The sequence below is a fragment of the Aphelocoma coerulescens genome, chromosome 3 (genome assembly GCF_041296385.1).
Source record: "Aphelocoma coerulescens isolate FSJ_1873_10779 chromosome 3, UR_Acoe_1.0, whole genome shotgun sequence".
NCBI lineage: Eukaryota > Metazoa > Chordata > Aves > Passeriformes > Corvidae > Aphelocoma > Aphelocoma coerulescens.
The window spans coordinates 14,825,966-14,846,408 of record NC_091016.1 but is presented as its reverse complement, the minus strand read 5'-3'; the positions used below and the strand labels follow the sequence as shown (position 1 = coordinate 14,846,408).

At 41.4% G+C, this 20,443-nt stretch overlaps 1 protein-coding gene across 4 annotated transcripts in view; it reads left to right on the top strand.

The window, feature by feature from the left end:
* ATL2 (atlastin GTPase 2) overlaps positions 1 to 20,443 on the top strand; it is a 41,133-nt gene that overhangs the window by 16,164 nt on the left and 4,526 nt on the right. For all 4 annotated transcript variants that reach the window (XM_069009154.1, XM_069009157.1, XM_069009156.1 and 1 more), the window contains exons 2-11: positions 4,075 to 4,352; positions 8,921 to 9,055; positions 10,711 to 10,815; positions 11,562 to 11,612; positions 13,692 to 13,748; positions 14,309 to 14,401; positions 14,648 to 14,786; positions 15,627 to 15,754; positions 17,928 to 17,984; positions 18,755 to 18,826. In XM_069009154.1, coding sequence (XP_068865255.1) covers positions 4,075 to 4,352; positions 8,921 to 9,055; positions 10,711 to 10,815; positions 11,562 to 11,612; positions 13,692 to 13,748; positions 14,309 to 14,401; positions 14,648 to 14,786; positions 15,627 to 15,754; positions 17,928 to 17,984; positions 18,755 to 18,826 — 1,115 coding nt within the window. The remainder of the gene's footprint in view (positions 1 to 4,074; positions 4,353 to 8,920; positions 9,056 to 10,710; positions 10,816 to 11,561; positions 11,613 to 13,691; positions 13,749 to 14,308; positions 14,402 to 14,647; positions 14,787 to 15,626; positions 15,755 to 17,927; positions 17,985 to 18,754; positions 18,827 to 20,443) is intronic.

The following is a 20,443-nucleotide window of genomic DNA, read 5'->3' as shown; positions in this document are numbered from 1 at the left end:
CTGTCTGTAATATTGTGGCAGGAGGCAGCATTGCCTCTCTGCTCTGTATGCAGAACATGGAACATTCTGCTAAAACAACCTCCCCCTGTGTGAATGTATTGGGATGGATGTGCTGGGTTGGTAACTCCATTACGGGGGTGGAACTGGGCTTAGCAAAGTGTTAAAATGCACTCTAAAAACCAAACAAAACCCTCAAACCAACAAAAGTCTGTTGTTTTGGTTGCCTCTGTAGCAGTACCAAAATGTATTGTCATGGAGACCTGTATAGCAGTGTTGCCATGAGCTTTGCAAGTCCAAGGTACTGTCCAGTTGGCTAGGAAGACTTAAGTGTAGAAGTGGTCATTCTGTGAATGCCACCTCTTCTAGAGTTAGTACTCATCTCTTTTATATTTGACTTGCTGGGACTGGACTATTGCAAGAACCTAGAGCAGTCTGTGGGCTTTAGAACAAATCAGCTTAAATTCTGAGTTTTAAGTAGTACACTGTGACCGTGCTGGGGCAGGCGAGGAGTGGGGGGCAACCAAGGGACAGGGCTTTGAGTTCTGAATTGCATAAACTTCTGGCCTGAGTTGACCTGACAGTGCTGTCAGCATGTTTACTTTATGAACTATTTTGAGAATTTTTGCAGTGCTTTTGCAGAAAACTGGACTGTGAAAGGGGGTGCTTCTTGTTCTGACCTTTGTTTCCAGAGGCTGCACTGAAAGTAATTCTTGGAAGTGGAATGTGATCTTTCTGCCCATGATACTGAAGCCTTCTAGAAAGGCTTCCTAAGTACTCCAGTGCTGCCTGAGACAGTGATTAGCCAGAGTGACAGGGTGAGCAGCCAGAAGGCAGGGTAAAGGATCAAAAAAGAGTGTGACATCTGCCTAGGACACCTGACAGGGTGGCATATGCTGATTATGCTGCTGGGATGAGCTGTAGCACTTGTTCTATTGTTCACATGCTTGGCTTGTGCAATGTCTGTCCTGGTAACTGCTAACTAGTTCAAAATCTTGAAAGGAGGGGTGTTCTCTGCCACTCGAGCATGAAGTTATCAAACCAGCTCTTCTGGATGGATCAGGTTGCTTTCACAGCTGTCAGCGCTGTAGTTCTCCACCCTTTAAAGTGCTTGATCGAAGGCCATGATGGTCTTTTCTGTAGGTAGGTTGGGAACTTTCAGATACATTAGGCTGCCTGGTCAAAAAAAAAAAGCCAACAAACCAACTTGACCCAAAGCAAGCAAACAAACCCAACCTGATGCTCTGTACTTGACTTTCCAATTTCTGCTGATAAGTGAAATCTAATAGAAGTTGAGTAGGGTCTAGGATGAATCTTCTCTCCTGTTCCCTCTGAGCTAATGAGCTTCAGTGGTGCAGAATGCTGTTAACAAGATGTGAGCTTTTAATGGGCATGTTGTGTGTAAGCTCTTGATAGTACTATCTCCTTGTGATAGGGAGAATCTACTTGTTTATAAATAACTAATGATAAAGGACCATTCCACTTGTTTGTTTGGAAATGCCCTTGGCCTGAAGAGGCTTTGGGTGGCTGTGCTCTGCACTGACAAAAGGTTGCTGCTACAGCTTGAGGTCTTTGAGCTCTGACAAGTTTTAATGACTTCCAGGTAGGACAGGATGGTTAATGTCAGGCTCCAAGTGACTGAAGAGAGTTGCAGGTGTGGCTTTCAAACCATTTTTCAGTCTGCCCTTGTTTAGAAACCTAACCCCTTACTGCAGCTGAAGTGAAGTGTGCATTTAAATAAAAGAATATGAGGCTGTTCGAAGTAACCACGTTACACTTGTTACTAGGGACATACCTTGAAACAGTGGCTTTGAAACATTGTGTGAATGTGTTTGCTAAAACACAGGTGCCTCTTCTTGGGACTATCTGACTTTAATGCTTTTATCAATAGAATTATTCCCTTTATGTTTCTAGGCTCTGATGCTGCAGGCTTTTTTCTGACTGTCAGAATCTTCATCCCTTCGTACCTGGGTTATCCTCCCAAATTTTCTGACCTACGAAGGATCCTTCCTAGATGGGGCAAAGCCTGTTTAGAAACTGTTTCAAAAAAGAGGGCTTGTATAGTATCTGGGAATACAAAAGCTTTAGGCCAAAGGTGAGAGACTTTCCTCTGAAGTGGTGAGCAGTATTGTGTCAATGTAGTTTGTATAGTTTGGTGTCCTGTTGACAGATTTTCTTCTTAAAGTTACTCCTTCCAGTTGTCAGGCCTGCTAGTATAATCGATTTTTTAGCCTGCTTGGTTAATCACTTTGAGTTAGGGTGATGCTGGGAAGTGTTTTGCACACCCACTTGGATAATGCTGGAATTTAGTTCTAGCTGCTTAGGATTTAAGTGCTCAAGTGTACTTCCTGTTCAAACCAAGTACCATGCCAGCTTAATATATTCAAACTAATTTTTTTTAAGATTTAGTGCCATTGGCCTTTGGGACAGCACAAGATTTGATGCTTGGAAATGGAAACATCCTCTGTCATTTTGCAATTAAATGAAGTGTTATCAGAGCTGGATAAGGAGACGGTTTCTGGAGAAACTTCAGGGTCACCATGTTACCAGTTTTTCAAATTCATGGTAATTTCAGGGTCTCATTACATCCATAAAACTGAGTGCTTTGGAGCCCTGTTTGTAAGTCTTTTGCTGAGAATGGTATCTTGCATGCAAAGCCTATCAGGAATGACTTGGCAGGTCCTGTGAGCATTGGCAGGTTCTCTGCTATGAATGAATGAAACTGTGTTCTGTGGTGCCTCATGGGCGCATCCTGCAGGAGAACACTTCCTGTGGGCTGCTGCTACAGGAAACGTCTCTGCAAGCAATACATCAAAGGACTGGGGGTGGCTGCTGCCTTGTCTTGGAAATGCAGGCATGACTGGAAGGACAGCATACTGAAAATCATATGTGATAATCCCAGATAAGTCACTGGTAGGAAGGTGCCTTGTTCAGGTTTGTGCACATAGGGTTGCAATAGAATACAGCAAAATGCAAATATGGAGTAGGAGGCAATTCTGTAAGCACAAAGCAGCTTACCAGATGCTTGCCAGGAAAAGTGGAGTCGGGAGTGATAGAGTTGATTTCTGCTGTGGGACAAACTTCAGTGTTGTGGTGCCTGAACAAGAGAGGAGATTTCATCTTGGATAGGTTTGTTTGGTTTTCTTTTAGGCCTCTAATCCAATAACTCCTGAATTCCAGAAGTCAGGAAAATAGGGTATTCATACTATTATAGTGTGTATCTGAAGGGCTGTGTTACCTTATCATTCATTAGTAACTTTAATCTGAGTTATAGTTTTTTCAGCTACTATTTTATTCTGAAAGGGTATTGAATCTTAAATTGTGTATAAAATAGTCTCTTAACTGTTTTTAAAGACTGGATACTTACTGTTACTAAATCTTGCTTAGTAGTGCATTGTAGGAAGAATATGAAGCCAGAAACTACTTCAGTGGTTTTTTGTTTTCTTATCCCAGAAATGTTAGGGCATGCACATGCTAAGGATTTTATCTTCTTGCAGACAGGGAATAGGTGCTCTAAAGCCTGTGCTGTATTGAGACTTGAAACAGTGTTGGAATTGGAGAGGAACTTATTCATCGGATGTCTGTTATCCTGGGCTTCCCTACTGGATCTGTGGTCTTGCTTGTACCTGTTGGCAAGCAAAACTGACAGAAAACATTCATTTCCCCTGGGCCCCTTACAACAGTACAAGAAGGTGACGATATAAAAATGCCCTTTTTTGGTCCTCTTTGGAGCTTGTTTTAAACTACTCATTTTTTTCCAGATTAAAGGCCCTTGATTTTTTTTTTTTTAGTAGCAGTTACACTAAAAATGCCTTTAAAAGGGGATTTGAAGCTGAAAATCAGGGCTGGGGCTTTTTTTTTTGTGATTCCTTAATACATAGAGAAGATCTGAAATATAGGCTAGACACAAAGCTGATGAAAATGGACAGGAAACTACTGTCGATCTCTTTGCATTCCCAAGAACATCACCCTTGCTGCTGGAAATGTAAGCCCAGCTCAAGGCTTCACTTAAAAAAAAAAAGTGTTTCTTGCCCTAAGCTCTGACTTACCAATGTGTTCTCATCTGTCAATTTGCAGGTAAGCTTTATGAAGAAGAAGAGGACGATGCCCTGCCAGACTCAGATGCCCTGCCGGACTCAGATGACGAGGTGGAACTGGATAAGCCACGCCCCATACAGATTGTCCTTGCTCATGAAGATGACCATAACTTTGAATTAGATGAAGCAGCATTGGAAAAAATCTTGCTTCAGGAACATATTAAAGATCTTAACATAGTGGTTGTGTCTGTAGCAGGAGCTTTCCGCAAAGGAAAATCTTTTCTGCTGGACTTCATGCTTAGATACATGTATAACAGGGTGAGTAATTTGGAGTTTTCCTGCAGGAGAAAAGTACTTTGGTATTTTAGTCATTTCCCTTTGTGTTTGTTAATTTGAGCATAAATACAGCAGGTCAAAATTTTCTTATGTATCGGGGGAGGGGAAGTCAGCTGCTCTACACTGTGAAGAAGGGTATTTAAGTGACAGTTTTTTCAATGTACCTTTTCTTGCAGTTATCCAGGGAATTTATTGGTGTCCCAGTGTAAGTGGACACAACAAGAACTTGAATGAGGGAGTATGATGGCCTTCTAGTTGAGCTTTGGGGAAGGGCTTTTCCAGGTGGTGACTTAGAGGAACATTGCTTTGACTTTATCTCCTGAAATCATATTATGGTGCTCACTTGCCCATTGTTGCAAAAATAAAAGTCTTACCAGATAACTGTTGGAGGGCTAAATCTGCTTAAATATGGTGTATGGCAAAAAGGAGAAAGTTTCCTGTTTGCTGTTTGGAATGCATTTCTGAATACAGTCCAGGAACTCTTAAAATCCTTTTAAGTTATAGATTGATTAATGCCTGATCCAAAATTTAATTTCTTCTTTTAGTTTGTAGCTTTTGGCTAGCATTGTCTTGTGACAATTATACTTTGAACCCTTGGCTTATACGGAGAAATTGGAGTAGGGTCTTCTGTGAACATACCCATCTGCCTGTCACAGGTTGTGGGGTGTTTCTTTTAGTCTGCATTGTGAATAGTGACAGGTCAGTGTTTTGTTGCTCTTTGAAGCTCTTAGAAACCCAGAACGGATTCCTTTTTTGGTCACTGTTCTTTGGAGCTAATTTGTGCTAGCTGGCTTGAGGGAAAATCAAAATTAACCCTGCAGTTACAGGAAATATGGGAGTACTGCAGAAAAGTTGCTGATAGTTGGCAAATGAAGGCTTCCTTCTCTCAATCCCAGTAGTGCCTGCTATTGACTTCTTCTCCCTCATTTACCAAGAGCTCTGGAAGAAAGACCCTGAGGATAGAGTAGGAGGAATACAGAATAGCAAGCTGGTACTCCTAACTTCTTGAGACTCTTAACCTAGGGAGGAAAAACATTTAATTTGATACAGATGTTCTGTGGGTGGCCTGTGTGTGTGTGTAAGCCCTCTTTAGTGTCCTGTCTATGTTCAAAATTAACCAAACAACAAAACCCCCACCAATCCCTGCAAACAAAGGAAAATACAAACTCCTAAGTACAGTGATCTGAGCAAGATGCTGGGCTGGGTAGAGGTAGTACAAGTTCCTTTTGAAAACAGAAGAGCTGGGCTTTAAACAAATACTCTTAATTTTCAGATTGTGAAATAAAACAAATGTTCATAAAGCAAAACAGATTGAAATGCTGTTTCAGCCTTGTGTATCAGGCCTGTTTCCTTTATTGTGCAGTCACTTTTCTCAGTTTTCTATAAATGTCCTTCAAAATAGTGTTTGTTTCTCTTGAACTGCAGATAAAAGCAAGCTTGGCTATCTGCTCTAACAACTGTTTCTTACCAAGAGCAGAGAGGTCTTGCTCTCCACGTGCTGCTTCTGGCCAGGCATTTCCATTCTGAAGCTGTAGTGCTTGCAGACCCTTAGATGAGCTGATCCAAGTCACTGATGCATCAGAAGACACTGTACTTTGCTGAATTGTTTTTCTGCCAGCTCAGTGACGTAAATTGGCTTAGGGAAGGAGTTTGACAAGCATCAGAACTGCTGCAAACTGATTGACGGGAACTGGGGGTGATGGAGGATAAATGCAACGCCTCCTCTTTGGAGCACTCTTAAGTTGTGTGAAGTCAAATGATATCCTCTGCTTATCCAAATTTAGTACAGGAGAAGAGATCTTGGTTTAGTTTCATAGTACTTAGTCTGAGCCCTCCATCTTTAGTCAGGCTCAATTGCAAGTCTGTATTTTCTGTGAACTAAATTTTGCACAGAATCCTAAAGCAACTGCATTCACTTCATGTGCCAATCAAGCAATTTTAGGATGTCCTTTTATGGGGACATTAACATGTGAAAAACAACGAAAAACTTGCCAAAAAAGTCAGAATCTCATTTTCTTGTTTTAAACTGAGGGAAGGAGGTCACGTGAAAAGTTGCCATTGTAAAAATCTCACTGGTGTCAGCTGAAGTCACAGGTAGGATTCTGGCATGGCAGAGGTTGATCACTGACCTCAGGGAGGTGGACATCTTGTTTCAAGCACTGATCATTAGTGTTATGATTGCTCTTTTGAAATGGAACAGCAGCAGTTGTGTACTCAGCAAGCTGCTGCAAGGATCCTGTGTTCTTAAGCCTTAGTTAGAGTTGGATGGAGCAATACCTGTAAGTGTAGATTTAAAAGTTTACTTTTTTATGGTGGTGTCACCTTCTTATCCTGAATTAATCTTCAAGGCATACTGGGTATCAATGCACTAGGCAAATAAAGCTGCATGGGGCTTTTCCTTAGTGTGAAGTAAATCTACAGAAATTGCCCTTTAGTTGACTGACGTAAATAGGAGTAGAGCAACTCCTAGCTTGATTTCATGTAGGAGCCTTTTTTTCCTCCTCCCATCTCCTGAATATCTTTCAAGCCAACTTGAGGGATGGAGACTTAAAATACAGAACTTTAGCTAAGGAAAGATGTAGGTAACAAGCTAGGAGTGATTTAAAGTGATGCAGAGGTCAGTCAGAGGCAGGCTTAAGTACATCCATAAGATGAAGCAACTTCAGCTGAAGTTGTACCTGTTAAAACAGGTGATATGAATCGCATGTGAAATCAAATGAGGTCATATCTAGTGCTCATTGAGGGACTTGTCAAACTGTTTGTGTAGTTGTGGTCTGATTTGCTACAAATAGGAATAATGTCTGGACCAAAATGGGATAAAGTATTCTTGTATAAAAGAAAAATGGAACATACTGAATAACAGTACAGATTCCTTTTGAAAAGTAAAAAGCTGCAGTCCATTGACATGAACATATGAAATATGATTCAGCATTGCCAAACTGTATCCTGGAATGTAGCACAGCACAAAGCAAGCTCGGAGCTTGCATTTGTACAGTGGTCTGTGGAAGCATAAGCATCTTCTGGGATAAAAAAACTACAGGGAAAAGCTGTTCAGGGTTTGCTTAGGGTCTCTGGTGCATGTGCCTATCAAAATAAACGAAAGGAAAAAAGAAACCAATCAACCAAACACACACAACTTACCTGTAGAACTCTTCACTTGTGTACCTGTGGTCATTTTCTGAATTTTTATCTGCTCATCTCACCTTTGTCTGATCCAAGCAGCAGAGTTGAGTGGTGCACTGTTAGCATTTGGGAGAATGCTGGTGCAGAATTGCTGGATTGCCTGCATGCTCCTAGGCATGAGGAAAGTGTGCAAGTTTTTTTCCCATCCCCATTTAGAAATAAGCAGTTTCACTTAGTTGTTTCAAGTGTTTTTATTCTGTTCAGTCCCTGGGCACTCATGCTGTGTTCTGAAATGTGAAGAAGTGTTTTGAGCTGTTATCTGAAAACTGCCAGTGTGGAGACAGCAAGGTAGAGTCCAGAGCTAGTGAACTGAGAAATCCTTTGACCTTCTCAATGGACTCTTCCTGGCTGGTAATCTACTCTGGACACTTCAGGGCAAATTCATTAAATATCTCTTTTGCCTGCTTGCTGTGTTCTAGCCTGTGAAAGAAAAGTTTATATACACTGAAATCCTAAATGAAAGAAGTGGCAGGCAGGCTAGAGTTTAGCTGATGAGGGAGCTACAGAAAAACCTACCACAGTGAAGCTTCCTTGGGGTGCCTCCTTGTCGTCCTTACTTGCCCAGTACATGAACTGCATTTCTGGGTTAGATGTGCTCATATAATGGCTGGATTCTTGTGTGTGAGCTGCTGCTCTGTGTTGCCTGTCTTTGAAGACCTCATTACAATTCCATCAGCCAGGAATGTTAGCTGCCAACTGTACTCGACTCGATAGCTTCTCACAAATTGGGCGATGTCCCAGCAAAACTTTATTATGGGTGGGTTGATTGACATATATCAGACTCTTAACCTGACCTGTTCTCTGTAACTGGCAAGTATAGATTGTAAATCTTCTGGTCCTTGCCTATTCTCTGTGGCTTCTGCAAGGTGGCATTGGGAGTCTTGTGCTGGCTTCTGTTAGTGCAGGGACTCAAATGCTTAGCTTGATGTTAGTCGGGGGGAAGGGAGAGGATTAAGTTAAGATCAGGAGTTTTGTGCCTTGCACAGGGTTAGGTGTTCCTCAGTTAAAATATCAGCTGTTGTGTTTGAGTTGAGTTTTCTCAACTGTGAGAAAAGAGCCCGAGTGCTGAGTGGAACTGGACAAAACTGCTGTTCTCAATAGCTCTGAGTGCTTGAGACTCAAAAACTGTGCACATTTACTCTTCAGTGACTGAGAAGTTGTGCAGCCACTGAAATGCAGTGGTGTTGCTTTGTGGATGATCTTGAAACACAGCAGAGTAGGATTGTGTTTTAATATTTTGTGTAGTGTTGTCAGCTGGCTCTGAGGAAAATGTAATAACAGTGTGGAAGTCTGCTAAGACATAACATGTTAAAAAAAAAAAGGCATTCCTCCTTGGTTTTACATAAGTTTTTCCTTTTGTTTTGTAGACTTCTCCTTGCTGGATAGGTGGAAACACTGAGCCATTGACCGGGTTTACATGGAGAGGTGGATGTGAACGGGAAACAACTGGCATTCAGATTTGGAGTGAAGTGTTTGTAATTGATAAACCTAATGGAACAAAGGTGAGCGCTTGGCTTCCCTTCATTTACTCAAGATCTCTCTTGGAGGTGGTGTGGGTTTTTTGATTTGGTTTGGTTTTGTGGTGGTGGGGTTTTTAGTTGAATTTTTTTTTTTTTTAACAAAACAGAGAGGCTCTGGATGCCCCATCCTGGGAGGTGTTCCTGGTCAAGTTCAGTGGGGATTTGAGCAACCTGGTCTAGTGGGAAGTGTCCCTGACTATGGGAACAAGATGATCTTCAGAGGTCCCTTTCAGCCTAATCAGTTTTTATGACTCTGAAACTTAAATAGGTGTATGTAAGGACTTTTACCTCTGTGTACACCTTTAATGTCATGGGTTTCATGGTGGCACTTGGAACATCAGTTGCTTTCCTTTGCACTGAGTAGCTGTGTAATGTATGTGGAAGCTGTGTATCAGTGTAGGGATGGAGATTGATTCTTACAAACCAGCAGAAAAATTCAACAATAGTCTCATTTTGAGAGTACTTTGTTTTGGCACAAAGTCTACCCCGTCCAGGCTGATGGGTGGGTTATCCTGGGAATGTTGTAAAACTGTAATGGCTATAAATACCACCTACAGACAAATGCTGGGGTGAAAAGCTCTGTAACAAACACTGTTCTTTGAAGGGTGAGAATATGTTCTAGCTTCTAGCTGTGTTCTAGTGAAATGTAGTGCATGGCTGTAAGTACTTTAGTGTGTGGAAGCTGGTCCTTCCATACAATGTTGACAGGTAGTCTATAAAAAAGGACTAAGTCTAACAGTGGGGAAAAAAGCACTAACTTGATTCTTTTTTAACTCTTAAGTCAGTTTAACTACAAAGTTTAGTTGGAGGTGTTTATGCTGAAACAAAGTGTTTATGTCATTAATAAATATTTGCTCCACAATACTGGTGGTGATCTTGAGCTGTTCATGTTCTGAACCATCAGTTCTAATAAATTTCATACCCTTTGCATCTGCAAAGGAAACATCTGAAGCCTAGTCCATGGGACATGGATCTTAAAAATAGTGGCTTAGTGGTGTGCAGGAAGTTTTAACAAATTTCACAGCTAACCAAACATTTCTCTGGTTAAAAACCAGTTACGTTGTGTGGATCTGTTTGTGCTTTGGGAACAAATCACTCACTTGTTGTTGCTTATCATTGGGAAAGAGAAGGGAATTGTAGTAGATCCCTAAGATGGGAGTTGGACCAATAAACTTTTTTTCATTTATATCACTTCCTTCCTTGTCATTCCAGCAGACAGTCAGTATCAGTTATCTGGTTTTCTGCTGAAAATATTTAAGATGCATATATATATATTTATAAGTAACCATCTTCCTCTTAGCTCTAATGAACTATGATAGATCTGCTGCTGAGAATTCCAGTGAAGGAGAGCTGTCAGTTGCTCTGCACTGCACCCCCACTGTGCCAAGGAGGGCTATTTCTGTGGGAGAAGGTAGCTAGGCAAGGCCGGGGACTTCAGGCTGATGCCAAGGCCCTCTGGCTGCTGCTTACTCAGCTGTGGGTGTGTGTAGTCACATGTGCTGGGAGCTGGCTGAGGTTTAATCCCTAGGCATAGGGGCAGAGACTTGCTCTGCTTGAAATAGAACTTAGCCCAGTGGCCTGGAGTAGGAAAGTGTCCATGATCTGGTTAACTGCTGCTGTTCTTTCAAACTCTCCAGGTTGCTGTACTACTCATGGATACCCAAGGTGCCTTTGATAGCCAATCCACTATCAAAGACTGTGCGACAGTTTTTGCCCTGAGCACCATGACGAGCTCTGTCCAGGTGAGAATATCCATGCTGGCAAATAATGGCAGAACCCTCTATCCTGAACATGCAAAGAATATCTCTTGAGCCACACTTGGAAAGTTCACATGCATATTTTCCTCCAACTCTGATTTAAAATGCCATACTTTGTCTTGTTTTCGGTGTAAGACATAAACTACCCAAGCTGCTTGGTGGAATCGAGGTTATGCAAGGCCAGGCTGAGTTAAATTGCTGACAGAACTGGGAAATCCCCTTCCCCCTCTCCCTCCCCAAGATGTCAAAGTAGCAACTGCTTCATTACAGATGTTACAGAATCTTTTTTTAAGGCTTTAGATACCGTTTGGGGTGACATTACCCTGTGATCAGCCAAACTTAAAATTGCTGCTTCTGTTTAAGTGTCAGTTGAACTCCTGACAATTGTGCTATACCTAAAACTACTTCTAAGCTTGTGCCTTAAAAGTGCCAAAAACGAGCAGGTTTTTGAGGGGTGAAAAGTGACTTTCTTCAGACATGCTACAACATAAAAGGAACAGGAATATGTGGAACACTACTTCTGTCCTGTGAAATTTGCTCTGGTGGATTGTTTTTGAATAAGGAGGTGACTTTTGTTTGAGATGTGTTCTGTGACACCTTTGTACTTGCTCATGTTTGGGTAGTTGTACTTTTTCTGGAGGGAGCAAAAATACTCAATGTGTGAAAGAGGCTATATGAATGTAAGACAGTGGCTTCATGTTCCACTGTAATTCTCTGACTGTCTCCTGCAGGTATACAACTTGTCTCAGAATATTCAGGAAGATGACCTTCAACATTTGCAGGTAGGAATATGGTGAATTTTTGTTAAGCTGCTTCTGAACTGAAAGTCTTAACAATGTTCTAGAAGTTACTACTCATGTAACTGACTTGAGAACTGTTTGCTACTTCATGTAAAACACTGAATTTGACCTGACACTAAAACTGGTACTGTCTGTAAGAACTGTTTGCATCAACTCTGTGATGCCTCTGCTGTGCCGATGTAGAGGTAAAATAGTACAGGCTTCTAATCTGGCTGATTCTTTTAAAGTCTGTTCTCTGTATTGCAAGTTCTGAAATTCCCGAAAAAATGAGAAAAGAAAATTATGGAAATACTTAATAGTGAAATTCCAGTGTTTCCCATTTTTCCTAAAATAGGAAAATTGATGTTATTTCATAACCAGTTTGTAAGGAAGTGTTGGAGCTTGGGTCAGGCCAGGAGTCTTCTGCCCAGAAGCCATCTCTGTTTTTTCAGCTGAGAATTTTCTGCAGAGTTTTATTTCTGCTTAGAAATAAAAGCAGGAAAATGTTGTCTTCTCTTCACCATGGGGTTTTTATCCTCTAATGGAACATTGTGGGTCAAAGACCACTGAATTCTGGCTTCATGTGAATGGTGCAAGAACCTTATCTCCTTAACTTAAAACCTGTAGCTTTAGAGAATAGCTTGTGTATTGCCAAATGCCAAGGCCATGACCTTGTCATAGCTTAAAACTGTTCTGTGTGTCTTCGGTGCTACAACAGACTGGCTGCCAGTGCTGGAAGTAGAAGAGCACTAACTAAACAGTCTTGTGAAGCTGTTCTCAATTAACAGGATTGTATCACTGGGCCAACACCCCCCACACCCCAAAAAACACAGCCAAGCACCAAAACCAAAAAAATCCATAAGTGGTTATTTGAAAGCCAGGCTTCTCTTGAGACTTCAGTCCTTTAACAGCCTCAGTATCATCTGAATAAAATAATCTGTTCCTGTTATCCTGGAGGGTGAGATTTGAGGGAAGGAAGGGAAGAGAAGGATGATAAATACAAGCACTTGGGTAGGGGACACCAATGCATTTAAAGATGCAGCAAGGAATCATGGTCTGAGGGAAGGAAATTCTGAATTTCTGTTTTAACAGGAATTTATGTAATTGTAAAATACTGTCAGTCTCTGACTGCCTTTTGCATTTAGTGAATGAGGTAAAGAGTTTGGGTCAAAGAAGCCAGACTCCTGTGGGTGCTTAGCCACTTCACAGCTGCTTTTGCTCAGGATGACAAGAGCTTGGGAGTTAAATTGTGTTAAATTAGTATTGTAAGTTCTCAGGTGCTCTTGTGATCAGCACAAGAACTGTCCTTTGAGCCATAATTTATCTGAGATGCTCCAGGACTTAGTTTAATGCAGAGTAATGATTGCCTGGTACTGGAGAATTCTGGTGTGCTTCCATCATTTCTGTATCCAAGATCTGTAAGGATTGATCCCTGCCAGTGTTGGCCTCTGCTGGAGCAGCCAGCACAGTCCATAATTCCTGTTCTTGTGGGTGATTTGGCCTGCTCAGGCCAGCGAGGAATGCTGCTGCTGGTGTTAAAGATGGTGAAAGCAGTAAGAGGAAGACAGCTGATACTTGCCTTTATACTGGAGGGAGGGAACAATTATTAGTTAAGGTCACAGGCTGAAGCAGAGATCTGAGAAGCTGCTGAACTTGGCTTGTATTTAAATGATATATTGGCTAGAGCCAAGTTCTCTGGGATTTCCAGGAACAAACCTTTTGTGGGAAGTAAGGGGCAAATGTTAGACAGGCTTACCTCCTTAGCCTAGGAAGCAAGTGTTGGAAGCTGGCTTGGTGAGAGATGCAGCCAGCTTTTCTCTGAGAATAGCCCACAGGCCACCCACTTAGAGCTGCAGTGTGTTGACAGTTCAGGAATGGCACTGTGAAGCCAGTGGGAATCATGTCTCCTACCTGAATCTTACTGAGGGTTGGTATACTCATTATCAAGGTTTATTTGCCATTCTCAACCTATAGTAAGATAAAAGATTGAATGCTTTTATTTTTTAGTGACATAATAGAATGTTTTACAGTAGAAAAATGTGTTTTCTATGTGGCACACCCTTACACTGTTCTTTCTCTCAGTTGTTTACAGAATATGGAAGACTAGCTATGGAAGAAATTTACCAAAAGCCGTTTCAGGTAACTATGTGTTAAATGGATTTAAGCAGTTGAATGTGTAGAAAATGAGCTCAGGATAATTTCTGAAGATAAGCTAGTTGGGCTGAAGGTAACCAGTGCTTGGCAAGACTAATTTTCCTTCACTATTGCCACATGGCTTTGCAAAAATCCAATGGAAAAATGCTGAAGAGGACCACATTTTGGGCAAGTATAGCTTTCTGCTTGAGTTACAAGGCGTAAAAGGAATCAAAATGTGAAATGATGATGTGCAGGTGCTAAGGAGAAAAATTTTGTGCTGCCTTCTTGCTTATTACTCTGAGATATAGGTGGTCTTTGCTGGTGGTTCTGAGAAAAAGTCCTGTTTAGTGGTGCAGAACTACAGAACTACACCACAGAACTACAAGGCTGCTTCATTTAGAGCAGCCAAATATACCAAAAAACTTACATAGTATCCTTACTTGTAATCTATAATGTATTTAGTTTTAGAGCAGCCAAATACTTAAAATAATCACACATGTGATAGAGTTTTTGACCTTAGGAAAGATGCAAACCTTTCACTGCTGTTGTTCTTCCTGTTGCAGACATTAATGTTCTTAATTAGAGATTGGAGTTATCCTTATGAACATGCATATGGCTTGGAAGGAGGAAAAAAGTTCCTAGAGAAAAGATTGCAGGTAAGTTATCCCCAGTAGTCCTATTCTGGTCTTGCTGTCAAGGCAATGATGCAGCATGAGCTGGCTCCTTGTGCTAATAAAATACATTTGTGGTGTTTCCACTCATATGCAAAGTTGACATTATTAGGTTCAGGAATAAAAGCTTAAACACTCTTCTGTGCTCTTACTGCTTTTAAGATGATGGTTAATCTTGATTGCAGTGCTGCAAAACTGGTAGCAGTTCATAGTGCCTTTTTTTTCCTTCAGGTAAAGCAAAACCAACATGAAGAGCTACAGAATGTAAGGAAGCATATTCACTCCTGTTTCAGTAATCTTGGGTGTTTCCTGTTGCCCCACCCTGGTCTTAAAGTTGCAACAAATCCAAATTTTGATGGGCGATTGAATGGTAGGAAGCTTTTCATTTTGTGTTTCTTAATTCAGATCACTGAGATTGTTTTCTTTTATGATGGAAGTTAAGCACTGTAATGGTTAGCTATTGAAATGCCTGACTGGAAAATACAAGGCTAAAAGGTGAAACTGCAGAATTTAGAAATGTGCATTGTGTGCTCTTCTTAGTGGTTTAAAGGCAGAGGAATTAAGCAGGCAGAGGGAATGGATGTCTTTGTGTCTAGCTGTTCATTGCAATTTGATAACTTGAGACATGCTTAAAGGTCATTAAATAGAGATTCCAAAGATAACTAAGGTCTCCAGAGGGCAGAATTTGCAAGATTAAAGACTTTACTTTCTTGAAAGGCTTTTCTCTAAAAACTTACTGAACCACAGGTCAGCTCTAAAATGGCTGAAATAAAACCCTTAGGGTTCTGCTACAGCAGAATGAGAGGCAGTCAGGATTCCTCCAATGGATGCCTGTCCCCCAGCAGAGGGAATGCATCAGAATGGCAAAGGCTATAAAAGTGAGTTGCAGTGGTGGGATGCCAAGTCCTGCTGTGCTGAGGGTACAGACCTGTGGGGTCATTGTGCACTGGTGTAATTGGGGAAATGCACTTTAAATACTCAAAGGACAATGGAACCTTGTTCTCCCTCTGAAGTTAAGATTGGTAGATTAAGAGTAGGTAGAACTTACTAAAGCTATATTATGTATGTAAGCTTTTAAATACCTTAAAAATGCAGTTCAGAGTTGTGATGCTGTGGATTTAGAAGGATCATGGGCTGTCAGTGGTCTTTAGGAGATACAGGATTGAAAGCTAACCACTTTTTTCTCCTGGAATTGATTGAATTTTACTAGATATAGATGAGGATTTTAAGAATGAACTGCGGAATTTGGTGCCGTTACTGCTTGCCCCTGAAAACTTGGTAGAAAAAGAGATTAGTGGATCCAAGGTGACCTGTAGAGATCTTGTAGAATACTTCAAGGTAAGCAAACTCATACTAATTATTTCTGTTAATAGCTTAAAAGACAGTATTCTAATTTTAGGCCATGTTGTTCCCAGAGAAGATAAGATATCTAGGCTGACACTCACTGATCAGCTCACTTTTATTTTCATTTCATTACTCTGACTTTCCAGAACTGGCACACTACTTCCTAACAGTACAGCTCTTAGCAAGCTACTGTTAGCAAAATTTGTGGGTTGGTTTTTATTTTCCTCTCTGTGAATTGGCTGAAATAGCTCAAGCTTTATTAGATATTTTTTTCCTACTTTGAAATCCCAGTTGGGTTTTTTTGTTTTGGTTTGGTTATTTTTAATTAAAGTAGGTCTCATGTAGTTTTTACAGATAGAAAATCAGCTCTTAAACTGCTAGGTATGCAATGAAAATTTCAGATACTCCCCTCTGGATTTTTAACATGCAAGGAAGGTGCTTGCTAAACGCTTGCATGTGTAGCACCACTATGCTCTGAAGTATTTGTGTGTGATACTCACAGCTGTTAGTCTTGAGCTTTTTTGGTATTGTGGTGAGACCAGCAGAAATGTGATAACATAATCTCTCCATCAGCAGGGATTGGTCTGGTGTGTATAGCCCTTCTTTTTTTTCTTTTTTCTTTTTTTTTTTTGGCATTGGAATGACTTAGACAGTTGGCTTGGTAAGAATGATGCCACTGTCTCCTAAAGAGAGGAATTTTGCTTTGCTACTTTTGGGGTAGAAAAGTTAGGCTGATGTTGAGAAACAAACTATGCAATGAAGGAATCTGAGACCAGAACTCATTTAACTTCACTTGTAAAATGAAGTAACTTTTTTAAAGGAAAGACATGATATGGGATGCAGAAGTGATGGCTGTTCTGACAAGCATAAAATCAACACTGGAGCTCAGAGGTTCAGTCTCTGTTTACATGGTTGCATGCTGCTTTTTGCTCCAGTTTTTCTCTAGTAGGACCCACTCAGGTCCAGTGCAGGGAGTGCATGTTCAGCAGCAGTTCAGAAAGGAAAAGGACTGCATCCTAAAAACCAAGTGTAAATCCCCTATTGGAAAGCTGATTCCCATCCTGTATCCAGTTGGGGAGCAGTCCTGTGGGGTGCTGCAGAAATGCTATGCTTATGTAACTAAAGAGGACTGCTCCCTTGGGACTGTGCATCTGAAGCTGAGATTGTGAGGCCTGAGCTGGAAACTGTAGGGCTCTTACTTGGAGGAAATAGCTACAGAAGCAAGGAGGGTGTCAAGGGAACCGAGTCCTGTATAACTCTGTATGTTTTTGTAGGTTGCTCTACAACCTAGAGCATTGAGTACATGGGGACCCTGATAACCTTGTTCTCTCCTCCCTTAGAGCAAAAACTCCTCAGGCCCAAGGCTTGTAGACAAGGCAGGGAGGAAGGCAGTAGCAGTGTGGAGAGGGTGGATAGACCCCCTCAAGGGGCTGAGAGTGGCCTTGCTGGTGTAACTTGCACAGCTTGTCCAAAGCACTGGAATGGCTGCTGCTGCCTGCTGTGCCCCACTTCCCTGTCCCCAGGAGCTGTGCCATGGGCCAGCTTGTGGGCTGGAGAAGAAATGAAGTGTGTGTTCTCTTCCAGCCCTCTGGAACCCTGGGGAAAGAAAGGACATCTGAGGATAAGTGGGGTGGGGCACAGAGGGATAGGATGCCTGCTTAGCTTCTGGAAGTGTTTTGCCTGCTCAGCTCTGTCTGCATTAAGTGCCTTGATCTGGTTTTTTTCCTCCTACACTTCAGTAGATCAAGGCATGTGAGGAAGTGTAAGTATTGGTTCTCCCAGTGCTGGGGTAAGTTTGGGCAAACCTCTTGCCAGAAAAGCTGGGATAGTCATCTCCACTCTTTTGTTATGGATGAAGATTCCCTCTTTAGCAAAGACCTCATGCATTTGAGGGAGTAGAAACCTGCTGTCAAACCTGTCACTTCTTGAGACAGAGGTGATGTCTCCTCAGGGTGCTCTCCTGCCCTGCTGGGCCCCAATCCTGGGCACAGGAAAGTGAAGGGGAAAAAATGCCAAACTTGTAAGAAGAAATTTTCATGATTTAATATTTAGCACTATTATAAAGAAATATTCTGAGCTCTATCTTTGTATTATCCTTTATTTCTTATTCTCCTTAAACATAAATGTTTAGAAAAATAAACCTTTTTTTTCCCCCACTCACATTTAGGCTTACATTAAAATCTATCAAGGAGAGGAGCTACCTCATCCGAAATCTATGCTGCAGGTATTTTATTTTTCTTTCAATTAGTCTGATTAGATGATGTGTACTTTGTAAGTTCTTTGCAATTGAAGAATCATGACTGCTGTGGGCCTGAAGCCCCCACACACAGCTGTAGTTCTTGAAGGATCTGTGTACTTTGAAAGCCATCTGAACTGTGATGGTTGGGTACTTTTCCCTCAGTTTCATCAACCAAATGAAATTAAATCAACCAAATGGAGCAGGGGTCTATCTGGTTGGTTGGGTTTTTTAGCTGCCTTACTCTCTAAGCATGGGTTTCCTCTAACTTGCTGTTTGGGAGATCCAGAAAATGATATCTTGCAGCTTTAACTACAATAGTTGTCCCTGACATGACACAGGTAGAAAATAAGTCTTAAGTTCTTAACAAAATTGACAATTACGATTGACACCAAAACTGTACAACTATAATGCAGAAATAATACCAGCTTCCTTCTTTCCTCTTAGGTACTGGGAGTAGTCCAGTACCAGGATTAATATGTAATAGTTTAGTGACCCTTATGTGCTTATTAACAGTAGAGCATTCAGAAGAGATTGCTCATGATGAAAAGCCTGTACAAGCAAGCTGAGGTTGGTTTGCAGCTGTGCTAGAAAGCTGAAGAAAGGCAGCAATATGTTTTAATGTGTATTGCTAAACTTCACTTATTTTTGTGTGGCCTTTTCCTGGCCATCTGGAGGTTTTGGGGGTATGTTGGGAGTGTAATGCTGTGTGTAAGCTGGAAATGCTGTGATGACAGAGGATGCTCTTTGTTTTCTAGGCAACAGCTGAGGCGAACAATCTTGCTGCTGTGGCAGGAGCAAAGGACTTGTACAGCAAAGGCATGGAGCAGGTATGATGGCAGAACCTTTCCTGAACACCTGCATGCAAATACAGGCCTTCAGCTTCCATGTTGTACTCTGTGTGTGAGCACTTCAGTGGGGGAAAGTAGCTCAGGGCCAGGACTTGTGTGTGTTCTGCACTCTGCTCTGAGCTGAGGTGTCTGATGCTGGGGAGATAGGAAAATGGTTGTGTTTGCAGGATACACTACCTGTTAGCTCCCTCCATAGCTCTTGACAGGCATCTCAGAATCCTGTGACATGAAATGCACAAGCAGGTGAGCAGACATTTGTTGTGCCAGGGTTGCACAGTGGTGAAATTCTAGGTTTGTAGTCTCATGCTTCTGAATTGTGGCCATTCATTAGCTGTAAAATGCAAGGATTCTGATATTTAAAGAAACCCCTTGAAATACAAGAATTACTTGGAAAAACCTGTGTATGTAATTTCTTTCTTGCTGCTTCTTTTGAAGATGGTGATTTTATATCATTCTAAGCTGAATGCTGGATGAATTTCATACTTCATTGTAGTGGTATGCAAGGTTTTATCATAGGAAATTCTGAAAACCATTACCTGTCTCGTAAAGCTTAACAGGACTGTGCTTATTGGGAAACTGTACAACCAGAAAGACCAGTAGGTGTGAGAACATGCTACAAATGTAGCTCCCCATTAATTAGGCTAATTGTGGTCTTAATTGCTGAAGTAGCTTTCTGTTTTGAAATTAGAGTAAGATCTAATGCTAGTGGCAGACAAGCCAGTTCCATTTGTTAGCAGGCTGTTTGGAGAATGTTCTGCTGGTTTAAAGGAACTCCTCTGTTTCCATTTTGGAAAATATCTTGAAATAGTAAATATGTTGTTTATAATACATGTCAAGTCTGCCTTCCAAACTTGAATCTTCAGTGGTTGTTGAGATACTGTAGTTGTAAGGTTTCTAACTTGGAGCAGGGAATAAACAGAAACAGATGTTCTTTTAAACAGACTTTGTTTCCATAGTAATGTTCCCCAGTACTGTATATTTTTATATCACTGTAGAGATATGCAAAAATTATGGAATAGATTTTTTATCCAGATGTCTCATATGATGTTCTTGATCTGACACAGCTCTGAAACTTCTATTTTTAAAAACAGAAGTGGGAACTCTTTGGATTTAAAACTCGATTATGTAAAGGTAGTTCTTACTGCAGCTTCTGAGTTGTCCTTGTGAACAAAGCCCTCCTTTGCTGAGCATGCATAACCAAAATACTGTCCCCCTAATGACCTGAAATGTAAGGAACAACAGGTGCAGTGTCACAGAGTACAAGAAAACAGTGGCAGCTTTTTGTGTGGGGGCCTCCTGATTTCTCAGTAGCTCCTAGTGTTTAACACGCTCTGGGCAATGTGGAAAAAACGGTTTTGAAGGATGAGATTAGTGGCCATTTTCCAGGGAGTTCTGGTGGCTGTGGAGGACTTCATTATGGGAAAAAGCAGGGATGTGCACGTGGCTGTTGTCCTGTCCTTCTGGGCCTGTCTGAAGAGAGCAGTAGAAGTGTGAGTTAGTCCTGTGCTGTTGGGTCTGTGTATGGTTGGACAGGTGAGGCTCCTGCCATGCCATGATCCAAGGCTGCTTCACTGGCTGGGCCTGGAGCTCACAGAG